The sequence below is a fragment of the Theropithecus gelada genome, chromosome 9 (assembly GCF_003255815.1).
Source record: "Theropithecus gelada isolate Dixy chromosome 9, Tgel_1.0, whole genome shotgun sequence".
Taxonomy (NCBI): Eukaryota; Metazoa; Chordata; class Mammalia; order Primates; family Cercopithecidae; genus Theropithecus; species Theropithecus gelada.
Genome location: NC_037677.1, coordinates 103,374,453 through 103,397,479, shown reverse-complemented (window position 1 = coordinate 103,397,479; position 23,027 = coordinate 103,374,453). Strand labels below are relative to the sequence as shown.

Sequence of the window (23,027 nt, the reverse complement as noted above, 5' to 3'; positions counted from 1 at the left end):
CAAAAAAACCCCTCAATATCTGTGAAGAGCAATAACATGAAGTGTAATGAAAGTATGCAAGTATGCCTGTAAAACATTTTAGCAATCATAAGATACCTGCTGATGTACAAGATGTTAAAATGAGAAAAAAATAGCATTTTGGAATGGATGGAAGAGGTGCTCAATAAATATTTTCTGAGTGAGTGAAAAATGTAGGACAGATAATGGGGATGAGGTAGCATTATTTATTCATTTTATTTATTTTAATATTTCAATTGACACAGAATAGTACATATTTATGGGATACATATAATGTATAGTTATCAGATCAGAGTAATTAGCATATCCATCTTCTCAAACATTTATTTCTTTGGGCTGGGATCACTCTATATCTTCTCCTCTTGCTGTTTGAAAATATATAATATATTATTGTTAACTGTAGTCATCCTGTTGTGCTACAGAACAAGAGCACTTATTCTTCCTATCTAGGTGTCATTTTGTATCTTTAAGTACATTTTCAAATTGAAGGTTAAATAGGGTTGTCATAGTAGATAACTACTGAGATATGGAATGCTAAATTCAAGACAGAAGAGTAGAGAAGACCCAAAAACTGAAGGTTGACTTACTTGACTGAGCAGAAAAGAAAGGCAGAGTAGACAGAGGAAAATTCTAAAACCAACTGTAAGACTAGTGAACCTATGTAGGTGACAAGCCCTGATGTATTTAGGCATCGGAATCTCAGGATCAAATAGAACTTAGAAGACATCTCATCTGACCTCCTATGACTTGCAGGAATCTCTTCTAAAAAATGCTAGAGAAATGGATGAAAATATCGTTTTAGTTTGAGAATGGAACTTGGTCTGTCAGGATTCTCTTCCTCTAAAGAATCTCTTCCTCTACACTAGAGGAAATGGATCTGTCCCACTATTTTTTATCGTTGACTTTGGCACTTAAAACATCAACACCTCTAAAGAGAACAATTACATAATTTAGAGAAAGCTGTCAAGGTTTTCACAGGCATAGCAAGATGTGCCCTGGGGTGGGGGACAGAACCTGCATTTATGAGATTTATGGTAAAGGGTTTTACATGAGTGCTTAAGTTTAAGGCAGATAAATCCTAGAAGACAAATACTACCAATAATTGAATTACAAAGCCATTATCATGTGCTCAGCAGAGCAACTTTATGACTCTATTGTGACAAATGAAACTTGTTAGAATATTTATGCGCCTGGGATAGCTTCTGCTTCACCATCCGAGAGAACAAACCAGCTCTTCCATTGCCTTCTATGATCAGTTGGCCTTCCTGAGTAATTCAGTAGCCAAGGAAAGCAAGATGCCTGAGAGAGAGGAATCCAAAAGAGACATAGCAGACAACCACATCAGGCATAAGCCTCACATTTGACCTCACATTTCAGCAGCTCCTGGACCCAACATCTTTAGGTTGTCATCTGCTATCAGGTTCTTTCTGTGGTAACCAGGGAAGCCCTAGAATAAATAAGAATTATGGGTGTCAGCATTGTTTTCTACTTATGAATAAATGAAAAATAAGAACATCCCAGAAATAAGAGCCACTATAACAACCTTAACCTTTTTTTGAAAAATGAAGTAGCTTTATTTTTTTGTGATTGTTGAAATGCCTGAATCATAAATATAGGACAGCTGAAGTGATACAGTTGTTTACCTGCTTTAATGACAGCATACCCAGTCCATTCCATGTGATGAGGCTGACTTACTAAACAGATTACTCTCCTCTCTGAAGGAAATTGTGGCTTTGCTCTAATTCATGTCCTTAATAAGATTTGGGCATAGGATTTTTTTCCTCTTTTATTTAAAAATAATTTTAGAATTACAAAACAATTACAAAGATAATACAGAGAGTTCCCATATGCTATTCACCCAGCTTTACCTAATGTTAACATCTTACATTACCATGGTGCAGTGTTCACCATTAAAAAAATTAACATTGGTAGAAAACAATGAACTAAAATAGAGACTGTCTGGATTTCTCCAGGTTTTCTACTAATACCACCCCCCACCCCCAGCTTTTCTTTTTTCCTGACCCAGGATACAATCCAGAATCCCAAATTGCATTTATTTTTCATGTCTTTTTAGTCTCTTCAAATCCATGGGAGTTCCTCTGTCTTTCCTTGTCTCTGATGACCTGGCCAGTTTTGAAAAGTACTAGTCAGGTATTTTGTAGAATGCCTCTCAAATTGGGTTAGTCTGATATTTTCTCATGATTACAGGGTTATAGATTGTTGGGAAGAATATCACAGAAATGATGTACCCTTGTCATCACCTCATATCAAGGAGTACAAGATAACAATATGTCTTATTACTGATGATATTAACTTTGATCACGTGGTGAAGGTGGCATCTCCCAGGTTTCTCCATTGCAAAGTTACTCTTTTTCTTGTCCCATATTCTTATTTGTTGGAAACTCCCAGATTTCTCCATTGGAAAGTTACTCTTTTTCTTGTCCCATACTCTGTTGGAAGCAAGTAACTAAGTTCAGCCCACACTCAAGGGAAGGAGAATTAAGCTCTAACTCCTGGCAGGATAAGTATCAAAAAGTGTGTGAACATATGTTAATATAACCAGAAAATTGATTAAGATTTTGGAGAGATACTTTGAGAACATGGGTTTGGCCACTAACTTTAGTATTCGCCAATCTTGCCTACAGCAATTATTACTATAGTGTGCTAATGAAGTTTGTCTTTATTTTTATCATTTCTTTCTACTAACTGGAATTGTTCTGGAAGGAATAATTGTTCCTCCTTGACCTTTTATTTATTATACCTTTGTTCAGTTGCTCAGTCAATGAAGAGACCAACAAAAATGGTGAATAAACTCAATTCTGGATTGTGTTTTGTTGTTTCTTTCTTTTTTTTTTTTTTTTCTTTTTCTTTTTTGAGATGGGGTCTCGCCCTGTCGCCCAGGCTGGAGTACAGTGGCGCGATCTCAGCTCGCTGCAAGCTCCACCTCCCGGGTTCACGCCATTCTCCTGCCTCAGCCTCCCAAGTAGCTGGGACTACAGGTGGCCGCCACCATGCCTGGCTAATTTTTGTATTTTTAGTAAAGATGGGGTTTCACCATGTTAGCCAGGATGGTCTTGATCTCCTGACTTCGTGATCTGCCTGCCTCAGCCTCCCAAAGTGCTGGGATTACAGCGTGAGCTACCGTACCTGGCCTTTGTTGTTACTAATGTCCCTTTCTCATTTTAGGTGTCCCTCTGCCCTGGCTCTGAGCCGTTGTCCAGAGGATCCCTGTTGACCTACTAATTAAGGGCAAGACTTTTGGGTTAATAAAATTTTTGTTTGTCTTTTTTTAAGGAGCGTTTTAGAGTCTGACATGAAACGGAGGTGTCAGAAGAAAATGCACTTTCTCTGTGACTGATTTTCTTGGTTGACCATGGAGGCAGGGTTCTCTCCCAATAGTTCTGAGCTCTCCTGTCTGTTCAGTTGGCCAACTCACACATCTTTTCCAAAAGGAAGATGTTATACACATACACACACACGCATGCACACACTCACAGTCACACTCTATTTTACCTTTTCCTGTCTCTCCTCTGTCCTAGCCAAGGAAAAAAGCAAGCCTGGCTGCTCCCGAGAAACAAAACAGACCTGTAAGAAGGGTACTAACCTCTGTGTTTAAGTCATTTTAATTCCCAAAACAAAGAATGAAGGTTCTAAATTGACAGATTAAAAAATACATGAAAAATACAGTATAGTAATAAGGTAAATATTCTAAACATTTTAAGCACTCTTATACCTTATGGACTTAAACCTTATGAATAAGGGAAGATTGCAATATTTCCTCCTATAACAGTTCTTTCTGTTGAAAAACGAGAGAGATTAGAGACACATACAGATATTTACCTACAAAGATCATCAGTGCAGCATCATGTCTAAAAGTAAAACGATGGTCGGGCACGGTGGCTCAAGCCTGTAATCCCAGCACTTTGGGAGGCCGTGGCAGGCAGATCACGAGGTCAGGAGACTGAGACCATCCTGGCTAACATGGTGAAACCCCGTCTCTACTAAAAATACAAAAAATTAACCGGGCGTGGTGGCAGGTGCCTGTAGTCCCAGCTACTCGGGAGGCTGAGGCAGGAGAATGGCATGAATCCGGGAGGCGGAGCTTGCAGTAAGCAGAGATCGTGCCACTGCACTCCAACCTGGGCGACAGAGTGAGACTCCGTCTCAAATAAATAAATAAATAAATGAAAAACGATAGATATTACCAACACTCTGTGATCAGAAAACTAAGTCAACTATATAATATTGTACAGCTGGCAAAACAGTGCATTCTAATATTACATTATGTGTTATGCTCTGTTCATGATATGATGCAAAAGTCTTAAAAAGAAAAAGGAGTGCCTACACAAACACTGAAAAAGTACTGAAGGATCAACAGCAAAATATTAAAGGTGGTTAATTCTAGATGGAGGGATTGTAAGAATGTTTTACTTTCCTTTTTATACTTCTGTATACTTAATATTATATTTTCAATGAATATATATTCCTTTTGCAGTCAGATTTTTCAAAGCGGTGTTATTTTTAAAGCGTGCTATTTAAATAAATTACACAGGCCGGGTGTGGTGGCTTACACCTATCATCCCAGCACTTTAGGAGGCCAAGATGGGTGGATCACTTGAGGTCAGGAGTTCAAGATCAGTCTGACCAACATGGTGAAACCCCATCTCCACTAAAAATACAAAAATTAGCCGGGCATGGTGGTGCACGCCTGTAGTTCCAGCTACTCAGGAGACTGAGGCAGGAGAATCGCTTGACCTGGGAGGCAGAGGTTGCAGTGAGCTGAGATCACACCATTGCACTCTGCACTCCAGTCTAGATGACAGAACGAGACTTCTTCTCGATAAAATAAAATAAAAATAAAATAAAATAAAATAAAATAAAATAGTAAAGTAAAATAAAATAAACAAATAATGATAATAATAAAGCAGTCAAGCATATTTCCAGATGGATGGTTTCCAGATGGATGGTGCTGTGGTGGGATTGGTAGCAGCCAGGCAGCAGGAGGGCATGGTGACCCCTGTGGAATAGTCACAGCGAAGAAAGTCTCCTCTCTCTGGCTTCTCTTTCCTCCCTTTCTATTCTCATTCCATCTCCAATGCCTTCATTTGCTCTTCTCATTCTCCTATCCTCTGTTTTCCATGTTCTCTTTTACTCCCTCTCCTTCCCTTTCCCTCCTCCCCTTCTCTCTTTTCTTTGTCACATTGAGATATTTTCAAAACCAGCTTTAGGAATTCATAGTGGACTACTGATTTAAAAACAAACCCAAAAATGAGATAAATGAAAAGGTATGGTTTTCATTTTTTGTCATCACACTGGTTTCCTTGGCCAAGCAATTAATATGAGTTCAAAAGCAAACTGGCACAGCCTTCAAAGTATTTTCACAAAATAGCTTCCCTGTGTTTGCCCAGGCCCAAATCCCTTCACACCTTGTACTCAGAACTCCAGGAATTATTCGTCAACAAACAAAGTACAGGTAGTACATCCCTAATTTGAAAATCCCAACCCTAAATGCTCCAAAATCTGACACCTTTTGAGTGACAACATAGTGTCAGAAGTGGGAAATTTCATACCATACTTCGTGCCATAGGTTCTGGTCGAAATGCAGTCACAACTTGGTTTTATGCACAAAACTACTAAACATATTGTATAAAATTGGCCAGGCATGGTGACTCACACCTGTAATCCCAGCACTTTGGAAGGCTGAGGCGGGCGGACCACTTGAGGTCAGGAGTTTGAGACCAACCTGGCCAACATGGTGAAACCTCATTTCCACTAAAAATACAAAAATTAGCCGAGTGTGGTGACATGCGCCTATAGTCCCAGCCACTTGGGAGGCTGAGGCATGAGAATCACTTGAACCCAGAAGACAGAGGCTGCAGTGAGCCGAGATTGTGCCACTGCACTCCAGCCTGGGAGACAGAGCTAGACTCCATCTCAAAATAAAAAAAGGTATAAAATTATCTTCTGGTTATACGTACAAGGTGTTATAAAACATAAATGGATTTTGTGTTTAGACTTGGGTTCCATCCCTAAGATATCTCGGTATGTATATACAGACATTGTAAAATCTGAAAAATAAAACCCCAAATCTGAAACCTTCTGGTCCCAAGTACTTCAGATAAGGGATGCTCAACCTCTACTAAGGAGAGCAGCTGCCATTTCACACCCCAGAAATTGCCTCTGCGATGAAGATCAATCTAATTTCCTCCTATGTCTAACCCAATTCTATTCTTACTCCCTTCCAAGCTTTACTGACTGGATCTCTTTTCCTTCTCAATTGAAGAATTTGAGAGCAATAGCCTCTTAGTGTATTTTTGCAGAAGTACCAATACCCAACAATAAAGCAAGAGAAGGCTTTGTGTCATAATAATCTGATGAAGTATGGAAAAGCGACTATAAGGATAGCTAAACGAGCCTTACCTACAGGCCAGGCACTGACTGCCCGTGTAAAAAATGACACTGTGTTTTCTGAGAAGGGAAAGAATTTATTAGTCATTTTGCAAGTGACTGCAAAAAAGCCACCTTCAAACTTAGAAACCCTGCTATTTAACGTCTAAGCTGAAGAAATTAATATCTAGTCTGTTTCCCATCTCTGGGACATGGGACCCCTCAAATATGTCCAGGCTCATGACTTCCAATACATATAATGCTTGCAGGATGTTGAAATGTCAGGATTTTCCATTATTTCTCCATACATATATATATATGAATATATGAGAGAGAGAGAGAGACAGAGAGAGAGACATACACGTATGTATACATATAATTTTTTTTTTTGAGACATAGAGTCTCACTGTGTCGCCCAGGCAGGATTACTGTGACACGATCTTGGTTTACTGCAACCTCTCTGCTTCCTGGGTTCAGGTGATTCTCCTGCCTCACCCTCTCAAGTAGCTGGGATTACAGGTGCATGCCACCATGCCCAGCTAAGTTTTGTGTTTTTAATAGAGACAAGGTTTTGCCATGTTGACCAGGCTGGTCTTGAACTCCTGGCTTCAAGCAGTCCACCTGCCTTAGCCTCTCAAAGTGCTAGAATTACAGATGTGAGTCACCATGTCCAGCTTCTCCTTATCTTTTTAGTGTGTAAGACAGGCACATTACCTTCCTAGTTAACACCGTCTTGCCTCAGACACTAAAGGGTAATTTTTTTTTTTTTCCATGAAAAGAATTATTGAGATGAGTTAAGGACCTGGGTTAGTAATTCCAACCTTGATACACTCTGAGTGGTATGACTTTGGACGTGGTATTTGCTCTCTGGAAGCCTGGGCTTTCTTACAGGAGGTGTTTGAACTAGTTACTCTCTAACAGACTTTCTGTCTCTAAAGGATTCCTTAATTCATACTGTTGACAGCAGTAGTAGCTACACATATTTTGTCTTTTGCCTTCACGACAATCGTATTATTCGGTACTATTATCTCTACCCTTTTTACAGGTGGCATATGGAGCCTTAGAGAAATTAGAATGCCTAGGTTCCAGTCTGATTGTATCTTTTATTAGCCATGTGCCCTTAGGCAAGTAAATTACTTTCAGAGATAATACTGTCTTTCTCTTATCTTGTCATTATTTTTCCTGAATTTGTGTCATGTGTGAATTTTCTAGGCATACAACATGTATTTTCATCCAAGTTGTTGACAATTGATGAGCAGGACACCGACAAGAGCACAGCCTTGCAGCCCTATGTGACATCAATCTCACACTTAATAGATGGAAACCAGCCATTGATTGACACCATGGAACAATGTTTTTTTTTTTGTTTTTTTTTTTGTTTTTTTCTGATATAGCAAAATGCTTTGTATTTTATATATTTTTCCTAACACAGCTTTCGAGAAGTATTGTGAGCATCACCTGACATGTTTATTTTTAATTTCCCTGTCTTTCCTATTGAATTGTAAGCTTCATGAGGTACAGGGATTGTTCTGTTTTATTCAGTGCTAAACCCCTAATGCCTAGAACTACATCTAGCATTTGTAGTTACTCAGTAAACATATTCAAAAATTTATTCATTTATTCATTAAAAAATTAATTCAGAATCAACCATCTGCCATGCCTGGTGTTAAATATTAAGGATATCCCAGGAATCCTCAGTTTGGAGCAATAGTCTCTATGGTGACTTACCTGCACCCGTACCCTAGTGGGGTAATTGGTGATTTACTGAGGTGTGGGAAAAAGATACTTTCTGATTATTCTTTGCTCCTATTTTAGTTTCTATTTTGTGTATATTTTCTAAAGTTAGTGTGTAAGTACTGTACTGCATTTCCACAACGTACATCTAAGAAACCATCATGTAGTGGGTGTGCCTACTTTCCCCGCCTTGCTTGAGGTGTTCAAACAAAACGTGTGGAGATACCTGTTCTGGAATTCTCTTACGGAATATTATTTCCATGGGGTCAGGTTATCTCCAGCAGCAAAATGCTCAGGTTTAAATTTTCTTTTTATTTATTTATTTTTGAGACGGAGTCGGGCTCTGTTGCCCAATTGGAGCTCAGTGGCGCGATCACGGCTCACTGCAAGCTCCGCCTCCCGGGTTGACGCCATTCTCCTGCCTCAGCCTCCCGAGTAGCTGGAACTACAGGCGCCCGACACTATGCCCGGCTAATTTTGTTTTTGTATTTTTAGTAGAGACGGGGTTTCACTGTCTTAGCCAGGATGGTCTCAGTCTTCTGACCTCATGATCCACCCGCCTGGGCCTCCCAAAGTGCTGGGATTACAGGCTTGAGCCACCGCGCCCGGCCTTGTTTAAATTTTCAATTCCTTTTTTTTTTTTTTTTTTTTTTGAGACAGAGTGTCTCTCTGTCTCCCACACTGGAGTGCAGTAGTGCAGTCTTGGCTCGCTGCAGCCTCTGCCTCCCGGGTTCAAGCGATTCTCCTTCCTCAGCCTCCCGAGTAGCTGGGATTGCAGGTATGTGCCACCATGCCAGGATAGCTTTTGTATTTTTAGTGAGACGAGGTTTCACCATGTTGGCCAGACTGACCTCAAGTGATCCGCCTGCCCTGGACTCCCAAAGTGCTGGGATTACAGGCGTGAGCCACCATGCGTAGCCAAGATAATGGCAGTTTTCCCCAGGGGAAAAGTGGGCCAAACTCTGGACTTCCTTCTCTGAATTTCCATCTTCTCTCAGTTTTTGGCCTCATAATTCTTTTATTTCCTTGGTAGATCTCTTATTACTTTAAATATTTACCCAACCTTTTTGGTCATCCATAGTGAGTGTATAGTTCAAATACCTAGTCCACTAACCTTGCCTTTTAAAACAGTCCCTGACTGGCCACAGCAGCTCACCCCTGTAATCTCAGTACTTTGGGAGGCCACAGTGGAAGCACTGCTTGAGTCCAGGAGTTCAAGACCAGCTGAGGCAGTATAGTGAGATCCTGGGATTACAGACGTGAGCCACTGTGCCCGGACTTTTAAAACCTTTTTAATAGAGATGGGGTCTGGTTTTGTTGCCCAGGCTGGTCTCAGACTCCTGGACTCAAGCAATCCTCCCATCTCAGCCTCCCAAAATACAGGGATTACAGGTGTGAGCCACTGCACTGATCAATTCCTTTAAACTTATATTTGCTCTACCCTGTAGTCTGAAGTTCTTTGTCCTTAACAGAAATGGATAAAGAGAGGGGAAGTGGAGAGGTTCTCTCTTCTCCCTGTCTTCTGTTACTGTGGCCCCTCTGGCCCCATGCAGGGTCTCCAGACTCCTTTCTTCTGCTGAATTTAACGTCAACACAAGCATGCCCCTCCAGGAGGTCCTTAGCACTGCTTCTCTGACCAGAACCCTTCCAGGCTTTCACCTTCCTGGCCCTCTTACTAAGATGGTGTCAGACTTGTAAGTATTCAAGATTTAAGAAAATCCCAGGTCTCCTCCCTACGGAAATGCCACTCATCCTTTTTTCTCTCCCTTTGTGATTTGTGCACATTTACTACCCACTTAGACTTTATTTTCCAGATGGAGAATATTTTCTTTTTATTAATAGTACAGATGTATTAATTATTAGAGTATTGCATATATACATCTTCCTTATAAAAATTCTTAAATTACTGATAAGGATAAGGATCCCTTTGACTATTACCCACAACCCCCAAACTCTACCAAAAGTGACTACAATTATGAATTTTTAATGTGTATCTCCAGTTATTTTTCGTATTTATGTATATTTTTTCTTTGGGTCCATCAATAGACAATGACTGAATGAATTGGATATTTTCATTTAATAGGTTGCAATAAAATAGAGATTTATCTCATTAATTTTATGTTCTGGTGTGCAACCATCTCTAAGATATATTATTGAGTACATTTAACAAGTTGCTAAAAATACGCAGGGTATGATACCACTAAAGTTTAAAAAGATAAAAAGAAACCTTATTAAAAATATTTTAAGCTTTTCCTTTACCTTAATCTCATGCTCTTTGATCAGTTGAAATGCATTTCTCTGTATCTCATTGGCATTGTGATTTTTGTGTGGGGATCAGGAGCACTGATCTGGGCATGGTCCCTCTCTGGACCCCCACATACTTTTATCCTTTTTTTTTCTTGAGTCCAGTGGCATGATTTCAGCTCACTGCAACCTCCACCTCCCGGGTTCAGGGTTCAAGCGATCCACCTGCCTCAGCCTCCTGAGTATCTGGGATTACAGACATGTGCCACCATACCTGGCTAATTTTTGTATTTTTAGTAGAGATGGAGTTTCATCATGTTGGCCAGGCTCATCTCGAACTTCCAACCTCAAGTGATCCACCTGCCTCGGCCTCCTAAAGTGTGTAAGCCACCATGCCTGCACCATCCTCCTCTTTAAAAAAAAAAAAAAATATATATATGTGTATATATATATATATATATATATATATATATATATATATATTTAAGAAACAACAAAGAGAGGGAAGCATAAAAGTGGAGAAATAAGAAGGAAACACAAAAATGCAAACACTGATGGAAAAAGCAAAGTCATTGTTGTTTAAACTTTTAGTCCTATTTACCAAGCCCTTTGCTCAATAAACATGTTCACCTCCTCACTGCCCTCCTGAGCTTTATGTATTTCTTCATTCCAGGTCAGACTTGCATGCCTCACTTTGCTCCCCTACACCTACACACACACACTCACATGCACACACACACACACACACACTTTGCTGCAGACATCATAGAAATAAACACTTGGGCTTCTGCTTTGGGCAGTAAAGATGACAAAATGCAGCATATAGAGGGCTTCAGGATGCTGGCAATGCTGATTCTCAGTAGGCCATGATGCATTGAAGAGATTAAGCATCACTTTTATCTGTCTGTTTATTTACTGATCTATGTATTTGTTATTTTTAGTAGGTACCTTTGGTTCTGGGGAACCAATGTGACAGTGTGGGGGGGCCAGGGGAATAAAAGCAGAAAGCAGACATGTTTCTTTGGCTTAAGGGGGAGGTTAAATGGCACCTTAGGCTGCTTTGTAGATTATCTGGCCCATTTGCCCTTGTTGGACAGCAGATGAGACCGCAGGCTAAGATGCTGTATTCAAAGACAAAAGCTGTGGCCTTAACCAGGATTATCTTGAAGATGTTTGTCTGAGGGCTAATTATGGTGGCAGGTGATGGGAAAACCCTTGACTGTAGGAGAGGAAACCAAGGTATCTCACTGCCAATACCTGCCAGGCACTTTGGTAGCAGACAGGACCTCTTGCCCTCATGGGCTTTGTTTATGAAGAGGGGCTGTGGGAACATGAAGAGGAAGGCAGGGGTCTCTATCCTTCCAGCTCCTGTTCCTCTGCAGGTCCCTCCTCGTTCCTTCCCATATACTATTAACTGCAATTCTGAATCTGAATAAATAGGTGCTATCATATCATGATATTTATTTTGTAATACTTGCTCTGCAGTTATCTACATCAGGACATTTTGTGGCTCTGCAGCATTTATTAGGCACTCTATTAAGCTGGTATAAACTTGGACAAAATGCCAGGCAAATGATAAACTAGTGACATTTCTGAGTTTCTCTGTAGAAAATGTCTACACAGGCTGCATTTGGCCGATTGTATTTCAGAAGGCTGATGTTGCACTGCTCACATCACTGGTATACTATTTCAGGGTGTGATTTATTTTTCTTCATATTCTTGTCTTCAGTGATCTTTAGGCTTTGTTTCAAAATAGCTCCTAAATGTGAACACCTACTTAAGATACTGGAAGCATAGATGCAGGAGGCTTCAATGGGCTTTGTCTTGTTGTCATCAACAAAACTCAGCTAGATGAACTGTGCAACTTCACCTCATACTCCCTCAATAGCGAGGACCACACGTAGACCAGGACTGAAGTTCTTTTCACCTGTTTATAAATGTATATGCTTACCTTTCTTTAGTGCCATCTCATGGCTTTCAGGATCAAATACAAAACCTTAGCATTATGCAAAAGGTGCTTTTTGATTGGAACCCTGGTATCTTTCCAGTTTTCTTTTACTAACCTACTTTGGGAACACTGGATCCAGCCTATTGACTTACAATAGATGCCTATATGGGTCATCCTCTCTTTGAACTAGGGCCCCAGTACCTGCTATTTTCCTGTAATTAGAATGCTGTTCACCCCTTCTGTCCATTGATCCTATTGCTGCATATACTTGAAGATTTGATTCATTTACTCCAAAGGGTTCCTGGACCTTGCTTTTCCTCTGGGTTTCCATATGCAGGTGAAAGGTCATTCCTCCTGTGTCTTCAAATAGCACCTTGAATGTTAGAACCCTTGCTTCATTGGGTCACTGCCTCTTCTGTAGTTCTAAAGCTCTTCAATGCAGTAATTATGGAGCTCTCATTCTTATTCCATAGTAGGGGTTTGGAATGTTTCACTGACTAAATAAATGAATGAATAATTAAATTTTATATATTCATATAATTGATCTCTGAACCACTGACTCATTTTCTGTCTATTGACTTATGACAATAAATAATTTTGATAAATCATTTCTGTTAGACATCCATGATATGTCAAGAATTTTTTTTTTTTTTTTGAGACAGACTCTTGCTCTTGTTGCCCATGCTGGAGTACAGTGGCACGATCTCGGCTCACTGCAACCTCCACCTCCTGGGTTCAAGCGATTCTCCTGCTTCAGCCTCCTGAGTAGCTGGGATTACAGGCGCCCGCCACCACAACCAGCTAATTTTTGTACTTTTAGTAGAGACAGGGTTTCACCATGTTGGCCAGTCTGGTCTCAAACTCCTGACCTCAGGTGATCCGCGGATTACAGGTGTGAGCCACTGCGCCTGGCCAAGAATTGTTTAATACCAACATAAATTTTAATTTCTTAGGTATTAATATTCCCCCACCCATTTCTTGAAATAAAAAGGGGGAAAAAGAGAATAAATAAATAAACTATTTTTCCTGAGCCCTAGCTGTGTGCCAGTAATCTTCTAGGTACTTAAAGATGTATATTATAGGAAAAATATAGGAAAAATTATGTTAACTTATTTTAAAGACTAAAAAAGTGACAGCACAGATGTTAACTAACTTAACGAAAGTTACATATACAGATAAATTAATACATGCTGATATGGCTGGTTTGTGCACTTCTCTTTTCTCAAAAACCATTCAGTTAATGCTTTTTGATAATCTGTCTGTGGCGTGCAGGTGCCTAGCACAGAGATACAGAAAGGTTTGAGTCTGTCAGTAAAGGAGATTGACAAATGACTCACCAATTGTAACATGGCCTAATTTTTTCTGTGCAAAAGTATGTTCATCATTCTGAAAGTCTCAGAAAGGATAACCAACTTGGCTTAAGTGGCACCCCTGCTGAGAAGCCTATTTTCAACTTCAGTCATCTGCAGCTGAGCCACAGCAATAAGAGTTATGAAGGCAGAAGAAGGATGAGAGGAGATCCCAGGCAGACACCAGGATGTGCACAGAAAGACTCCCTTTCCCTTCCATAAAATTCAGTTCAAGAAGGGAGTTCATTTTCCTGGTTCAACATAAAGGCAATATAAAGGTATACAAGATACATCTACCTATTACCTATTTTTATAATTAAAATATCCTAGACAAAATTTTTATCGTATATTTATAGAGAGGTTCTGAGTCCCAGAAATGAATAACATCCTATATTGGACATTAGTAAATACTGACTGGTACAAAAATGTTGTATTATATTTACTGAGAAAACTTGCTTCTCTGTACTTTGGTAAGCATAGAGAGTTCAGTGATAAAAGACAGAACATTTGCCTTTGGGAGTCCAGTGTAGTAAGAGAGTCATTTATGCAGACATGTAGCAAATCATTATGAACTATGACAGTGATATATGCTGGATAACCTAGAGGCATAAAGCAAAGGTGCCCAATCTCTTGTGCTTAATACTAGAAGTCAGATTTGCCAACGTCTTTGGATAGAGATGCTTGAGTATCACTCTCAAGATCTCATTCTGCAAGTAAGAACATGAAGAGTTCATTTTGTATTAAATTCTATGTTGATGCTGTTTTTCTTTGATGATTATAATGATGATGATGGTGATGTTTAATGATGAGGATGATGATGACACCCGTAGTTGGTCTCAAAACACACAGAATACCTCCTAACTCCATAGCTCCAGCTAAAATTTAGGAGCATATGTAGTCTAGAGTAATATCATTTGGGTCAACTGCAATGATATGCTTTTCCAAGGTATCTGGTCAATGACAGGACTGTTAAAATCAGCACTTACACAGACATTTAGCATTGATTGGCCTCAACAATTAAGAACTCACTAGGGCCATAAAGTAAAAGCAGCAATAATTCTTTATCATCTGTGACTGCTAGAGATACTCTTGGACCACAGGTCTAGGAATGAGGACATCATCAGATAAAAATTATTGGAAACACTGTGGTTTGACTTTCATATGTAAAGTTTTGTTTTGTAGTTTGTAATTGTTTTCCTTTAGATGAGAAAACATGTAGGCAGAATAAGGAGGTTTGTTAGCCACAGTAGATTTGGGGAGAACAAAGAACTCTGTTTTGCTCTTGCCTCTTTTTTCTTTTCTTTTTTTTGAGATGGAGTCTCACTTTGTTGCCCAGGCTAGAGTGCAGTAGTGTGAACTTGGCTCACTGCAACCTCTGCCTCCCAGGTTCAAGGGATTTTCCTGCCTTAGCCTCCCGAGTAGCTGGAACTACAAGCACCCACCACCACACCCAGCTAATTTCTGTATTTTTAGTAGAGACGGGATTTCACCATGTTGGCCAGGATGGTCTCAATCACTTGACTCATTATCCGCCTGCCTTAGACTCACAAGGTGCTGGGATTACAGGCATGAACCACCGCACCTGACCTTGCATCTTTTTTTGTTTGTTAATAAGGCAGTAGGGGATGTCACTGGAAACAACAGCTTTGCCATTAAAGATAATACAAGATTTAAAAAAAAAACAAAAAAACTGCTACTATTTATTTGAGGCGATAAGCACGTGGAAAGCTACGCTGAATCCAGGGTAATTATTTTGCCTCCCGTTGACACTAGCCATAAGCCGAGCACATAGGTTTGCATGCTAGTTTTAACCCTGTGTTTCTGGGGTGCTGGGTTTCTCCTGGGAATAAATGGTGGTAGTCATTTCAAGGATAAAACTTAAAACAAGGTGGACAGTTGAACAACATGTAATGGCCCATTTTGAAATAAAACAGTTAACTGCTGAGCTTTCTGGATTTAGGCTTGTCAAGCAACTCATTTTCTTTTTTAATGCTCGTGACTGGTCTTGTCAGAAGAGGTCACCTGTGGATCCAGTTAATGTTTCAGTGTGGGGAGAGTCACCACCCAAAGCCTAGTAGTCGCTGCAGTACTTAACTGAAATGCTGATGAAAGGGTCACTTTCTGCCTGGATTCAAGCAGATTCTATTGATTAAAATGTCCAAATGCACATCCCACGTCTATATGAGGGAAGTTATGAAACCCTTTTTAGGAAATATCTGCTTCCTAGTGGAAGAAGAAAGTAGGATTTAATGTTTCAAGCATAGGCTCTGAATTTCAGGCCATGTATCAATCAGAGAAAACTTATTGACAGCAATGACAGGGCCTTAAGGAGACTTCTTTTCTCCAGATGAAGAGTGATTAAGCCAGGTAGCCCTCAGATTCTTTGAGTTGGGAAAATGAGTTTAAATAAGTAGAGTTCTGGGAATGCCCCTAGGACAATGATTAATGTACTTCAGAAAACCCACAGACCTTTATAGCTCCTTTGCTTTCTTTCTCTTTATCTCCTCCCTCTTGTCCTTCCTGCCTTTCCTCCTAACTTCTTTCCATTTCTTTAGTCTTTCCTTCATTCCTTCCTTCTTTCATTTCACATTTGACTGTCTGTTATAGACCAGGAACTATACTATGAATAGAAAGTGTGTAAAGAGAAGACCTTCCAGTAGCTTCATTGAGTATCTCTGTGTGTGTTCTTTTGTATTTGGGTGTTTGTGTGTCTCTCTTGGGGGAAGGGGATGCCTTCACATTGGAAAAACACAAAAATAATTCTTTATAACAAACTCTGATAAAGATCTTACAGGATTTATAACAAGCACTTGCTGACAGGAGGAAAAGGCTTTCCCTGTTGTAAATGAGGCATATTTAACAGAGCAAGTGAATTTTCAGTTGTGTCTTAAACTACGATTCAGGGGTTAGGTGAAGCTGGAGAAGAGCATCTTAAGCTGAAGGCAGAAGCTTACAGAGGCTCACGGGGTTGGGGGGAGGAATTGAATGTGGCACTTTCAGGCAATGGCAACATCTTTCAGTGTGGCAGGAGATAAGGCAGCAAAAGTGAGATGGACCCAGTCGGTGTAGGGTCATGGATACCACACTAAGCCCTGGAGGGATAAGTACTTTTGTTTTGTTTTGTTTTGGAGACGGAGTCTCACTCGGTCGCCCAGGCTGGAGTGCAATGGTGCGATCTCGGCTCACTGGAAGCTCCGCCTCCTGGGTTCACGCCATTCTCCTGCCTCAGCCTCCAGGGTAGCTGGGACTACAGGCGCCCGCCACTACACCTGGCTAATTGTTTGTATTTTTAGTAGAGATGGGATTTCCCCATGTTAGCCAGGATGGTCTCGATCACCTGACCTCATGATCCACCCGCCACGGCCTCCCAAAGTGCTGGGATTATAGGCGTGAGTCACCACGCTTGGCCCGGCCCTGGATAAGTAGTTTTAACATTTGCATTTTCTAGCCTTGATTGAGTGGCTGGGCTGAGTGGCTGGGGACCAGTTTGGAGGCATTTTGCCGTTTTCTGTGTCGAAATGGAATGAATTAAAGTTCTGCAAAGCCTGATTTTTTTTTTTAAAAAGTGCAGATGTTCCCAAGTCTAATTAATCTCATTGTATAAAAATCATAGAGATAAAGCGTGATTGCCCATATTATTTATGTTACAGAATAATAATTATTTTCTATTTAATATAGCTTACTGCAAGATTACACAAAATAATATGTGTCTCCAAGGCATTTTAAATAAGCTTTTATTTTGCTTACACGTACAGTTTCAGGCACGTTTCAGAAAGTGAAGTGCATCTATTTCTCTTCACACGGGTTCGATAATACAGAGAATCATCACTGCTGTAACTGCTGCTGCATGGGTTGCATCACAGGGTTTGTTCACAGGGCAGTAGTAGGTGGTTTGGCAAATTTCAGTGAAAAAATTAATTAGATCAGTGTACTATGGAAATCACTGTTCAAGTCACCCAGCTGAAGCACCATGCCTGGCATCTGCCTCATAAGGTTTGAAAGTTTAATACACTGTCACTGGGGTTGTTGCTAGAGTACACACGCAGCATGTGTAGGACCTGTATGCAAGTCCCAGCTAATAACACACAACATCCTTGCTAGAATGCAGCCTGCCTTTCATCAAGTGAAGTTTTCATTATCATTTTTATTTTAAGTGGAAATTTTACTGTCAGGCTGTATAAATAAATTGAGTAGATATATTCTAAAGATTGTGGGTTTAGATGCCTGTGGATATTAGTAGTCTGGGGCTCTGCCGAGTTCCTCTAAGGCACATGTGAAGTCGTTAATATGGATGTTTCTTTTCATGTTTCCCCATTTTTTAGGTCTGTGATGGGGTCAAATAAAGAACCAGACCTTGTGCATCTTGAGGCCAGAACTGTGGATGGTCGTAAGTAAATCAACTTTGCCACAATAATCTTAGTCATATTAGTTCTATGACTCTGTCATGAACTGAGTCTGTGTGATAATCTCATGGTGTATGCAGAGTAATAGTGGATGTGTGGTTTCTGGGGATTTGGGGTTGCAGGGGTGACCTGCTTCTTTTGACTCTAAGCTAGTAAAGTGCAGGTATCTTTTGTTCAGGAGAGCTAAGGATAGGTAGGTAGGTACAGTGGCACAGTGGCAATAATCATGTGATTTGGGCATGAAGACATCTCCTGTCTTCAGTAATGCAAAATAGTCTTAATAGTTTTTCATAAATATATCTTTTCGTATATATTTATAAATATATAGGTTATCCAGAAATATGTATATTTGGATAGTGGTGACACCAGCACAGCCCTCTCATCCAATCAAAGTGTCTTTCCAGGTAAAGAGAATACCTCCAAACTCTTGATTCCTGAAGTGTTTTGTTGTTGCTGCTGCTGCTACTGTTTTGTGTTGAATTGTTTCTTCAGTCTCCTTATTTTGTCAGACACCATCCAGGCCATCCCTCACTGTCTTGTTCGGAGATTCACAAAACACTTGGAAAGAATTTTGAAAAAGAGAGAGAGAGAGACTTTTTCTGTGTGTCCCCATCAGAGGCAGCAGGAGGAGAGTCAGTTGAGTGAATTGCTCACCCGTCAGTAGTTCTCATCACCTCCGGGTGCTTATGCTGCAGTGAAGGACAGGACTACACCTCGTGGCCTCATGACAATGTTGTAGGATGTTTTCTTCATTTCACATATGAAGAAACAAAGGCATAGAAAGCTTAAGTAATAATAAACGTAAGCTCCTATGGTAAATAAGTAGAGGACAGTGATGTCTATCTCACAAAGCCCATCCAGGTGAGAATTCGAGAAATCCATGCACATAAAATACTTCACACAGTGCCTGACCTACTAACACCAGTGATGAATGTTTCCTTCCCCTTCTCTGGCACGGAGGATCCTCAGAAGGGCTAAGCATTTGAGAGGGTACCGCTAGACCTAGGATAGAGCACTCCAGGTGAGAGGGGTAAAAGAAAATGAGAAAAGGGGGAAACTGTACATAGAAGAGGGTGGGGGAAGAAAAGATAGGGAGAAAGAAAGAGGTCTCAGATGTAGAGGAGAGGAGGAGAATGGACTATCCACAATTACCACAGAGCAATGAGGCTGGTGTAGGCTGCCCAGCGCTGGCCCAAAGAGGGATCATCTCATTTCCAAGACATTCCCAGTTTCTAAAATATCCCTCACAATTCAAAAGCACCCTAATCACTGCCATTTGTGCCTGTCTACCAGTCCTTAGCTCTTCTGAACACAAAGGCAGAAGATCCTGCACTTTACCAGCTTACAGCCAAACAAAGCAGGTCACCCCTACAACCCAAACTCCCCAGAAACCACACATTTTTTTTTTAATTACTATGCATGTACCATGAGATTTCTCATCTCTAACGGTTTTGTTTACCTTTTTGGGGGGAGTGAATATATTTTTTGACAGCGCCAGTAGGGGCACAGGTCAGGGGTCAAGGCTGACCATCCTCCTCTGTAACCCAGGCAAAGCTGCCATGTGTGACATGCCCAGCACTGTGCCTGACACAGAATGAGCTCAACAGGTCAGAGCGGCTTTCCCACCTCCTCAGTGGGCTCACTCTGGTGGTGACCTCTCCGTTTCCTTGGAGCAGATGGTGTTATCTTGGACTCCAAGGTCCAGTTCTTACTACATAACAGAGACCAATATTTTATTAATGCAAAAGTAAATGCATCATTGTTTAAAAGTCTTGCTTACTAGAGATAGAGACCATCCTGGCCAACATGATGAGACCCCATCTCTACTAAAAATACAAAAATTAGCTGGCTGTGGTGGTACACGCCTGTTGTCCCAGCTACTTGGGAGGCGGAGGCAGGAGACTCACGCAAACGCGGGGGGCAGAGGTTGCAGTGTGCAGTGAGCTGAGATTGCGCCACTGCACTCCAGCTTGGCGACAGAGCAAGACTCCATCTCAAAAAAAAAAAAAAAAAAAAAAAAAAAGGTCTTGCTGACTTCTCATTGCTTTGATCATACAGAGCTAAATTCTCATCTTGACCTATAGCTCCAACATAACTTGTGCCTGCCCATTCCCTTAGCCTAATTTTACTCTGCCCTTTCCTTGCTCCTTGTCTGCAGGCCTTTAGGCGTGTTTTCAATTCTTGGAACATACAGGGGTATGTGTCTTGCCATAAAGCCTTGATACTTGCTGTTTTCTCTATCTAGAATATCCTGCTCTCTTGCCCGTTCCCTGACCAATCAAGCATAATTGATTACTGTGGATGGTTCAGACCTCAGGTTACTCACCTATTTCTTAGAAAAGCCTTTCGTAAACTCTGAATCTAAATGAGTTTTTTATTTTGATTGCTTTTATACAACCAAGTTTTTTTTTTTATCACGTTCTTCTCTGTTTGAAATTATACTTTCTATTTACATAATTACTCGATCACAACCGTTTCTCCCCACCAGTCTGTAAGTTTTATGAGAGCAGGGACCATGTATGTCATATTCAATATTGTATCTCCAGAGCCAAGAATGGTAGCACACATCTGTAGTCCCAGCTACTGAGGAGGCTGAGGCAGGAGGATCATTAGAGCCCAGGAGTTCAAGACTGTAGTGCACTATGAACACACCTGTGAATAGCAACTTCACTCTAGCCTGGGCAACACAGTGAGATCCCATCTCAAAACAAAAACATTATGTCTCCAGCACATGGCACGGCATCTACATGTAGAGAGATCTCACTAAGTGTATGCTGAGTGACCGCAGACCTGGCTGACCAGTTGTCAGGGCTACCAGTTGGCTATCTCACCTCACTTACCAAGTTGTCTGAAAATGTTAGAGCCTCGCATCTTAAACCTTAGCATGTATGCTACCCACCCAGGGACCTTGTTGAGATCTGCATAGTGATTCAGTAGGGGCCTGAGAGTCTGCATTTCTCACAAGCTCCTGGATGATATCCATGCTGCGGGTCTGTGAAACATGCTTGAGTAGCAAAGATCCACAACTTTTCACTAATTTTAAGAAAATTAGTGAAAGAGCTTGAGGGTCTGTCTCCCATGATCGCACCCCTAGTTTCGGAAACTCTGGATGGAATTGGTAGCACCCGGATTGCTTTCATTTTCAAGCTTTTGGGCATATGCTGCTGCTTTCTGGCTTGTGGCATCCAATGCACATGACACTGTATCCTAAAAACAATGAGGCCATCACTCTCTGTGAGCTGCACATTTTCATACACCCAGCATTATTCCTGTGCTCCCTGAAGGCATGGCGGTTGATAATGCCAAACTGTCATCTCAGGCTTAGCTTTCACAAGGCATGAAATATATCAGTTCTAATTTTATTTATTTTACTTTCCTTTTTTTTTTTTTTTTTTTTTTTTTTTGCAAAGGCAGCATCTTCAGAAACTATCCAAGGGTGAAAATTCAATAAAAGGATTTAATTTGAAAAGTTAGCCCTGTCAAAACAAAACAGAAAAAAAAAAAAACCTACCAATTGATTTAAAGGGTCTAAGCATAACACCTGACCTATCACGGTGTTAAAAAAAAAAAAAAAAAGAGAGAGAGAGAAAAAGAGAAAGAGATTGTCTCAATAACCAAGGCTCCAGTTAAAACAACAACAACAACAACAAACAGAGAAGAGGAGGTTGGAAGTAAATAGCACAGAGAGGTCAGGGTAGCCAGGTGTTAGCAAATGTGGCGGCCACAATTTGACAGTGTGTTTATCAAAATCAGGTTACAGTCTCATCAGCTGCGCTAAGAATTCTGTATCTCTGTTCTTTCTCATTTCCTTTTTTTTTTTTTTTTTCCTGAGACAGAGTCTCACTCTGTCACCCAGTCTGGAGTACAGTGGCGCCATCTCGGCTCACTGAAACCTCTGCCCCCCAGGTTCAAGTCATCCTCCTGCCTCAGCCTCCTGAGGAGCTGGGACTGCAGGCATGCGCCACCATGCCAGGCTAATTTTTGTATTTTTGGCAGAGATGGGGTTTTGCCATGTTGGCTAAACTGGTCTCGAACTCCTGACCTCAAGCGATCCACTTGCCTCTGCCTCCCGAAGTGCTGGGATTACAAGCGTGAGCCACCATGGCCGGCCTCTTTCTCATTTCCTGATTGAAATCCTCTTTTTTTCTCCATCCGTTTATTATTATTATTATTATTATTAATTTTTGTGTGTGTGTGTGATGGAGTTTTGCTCTTGTTGTCCAGGCTGGAGTGTAATGGCATGGTCTCAGCTCACTGCAACCTCCGCCTCCCGGGTTCAAGTGATTCTCCTGCCTTAGCCTCCTGAGTAGCTGGGATCATAGGTGCCTGCCACCACGTCCAGCTGATTTTTTGCATTTTTAGCAGAGACGGTGTTTTACTATGTTGGCTGGGCTGGTCTGGAACTCCTGACCTCAAGTGATCCACCTACCTTGGCCCTTCAAAGTACTGTGATTACAGACATGAGCCACTGTGCTAGACCCCATTCATTGTTTACATATATGGAACCCATTGTTTTTATTCTAGGTTGTACATCTTGTAGAGTATATGCCAAATATACTCTACAATAATGTAATGGTTTTTTTGTTTTGTTTTGTTTTTTTGAGATAAAGGCTCATTCTGTTGCCCAGCCTGGAGTACAGTGGTGCGATCTCAGCTCACTGCAACCTCTGCCTCCTGGATTCAAGCGATTCTCCTGCCTCAGACTCTCCAGTAGCTAGGATTACAGGCACCTACCACCACGCCCGGCTGATTTTTGTAGTTTTGGTAGAGATGGGTTTTCGCCATGTTGATCAGACTGATCTCAAACACCTGACCTCAAGTGATCCACCCACGTTGGCCTCCCAAAGTGCTGAGATTACAGGCATGAGCCACCACACCTGGCCATCATGTTTTTGACTTTGAACAAGAAGTTATTTTCTGACCTTAGTGTGTTCACATATTCTG

At 40.9% G+C, this 23,027-nt stretch overlaps 1 protein-coding gene across 5 annotated transcripts in view; it reads left to right on the top strand.

Moving 5' to 3' along the window:
• The window catches only part of SORCS1 (sortilin related VPS10 domain containing receptor 1), a 590,775-nt gene that overhangs the window by 416,714 nt on the left and 151,034 nt on the right, over positions 1-23,027 (top strand). For all 5 annotated transcript variants that reach the window (XM_025396369.1, XM_025396367.1, XM_025396364.1 and 2 more), the window contains exon 6: positions 18,003-18,067. In XM_025396369.1, the coding sequence (XP_025252154.1) occupies positions 18,003-18,067 (65 nt within the window). The remainder of the gene's footprint in view (positions 1-18,002; positions 18,068-23,027) is intronic.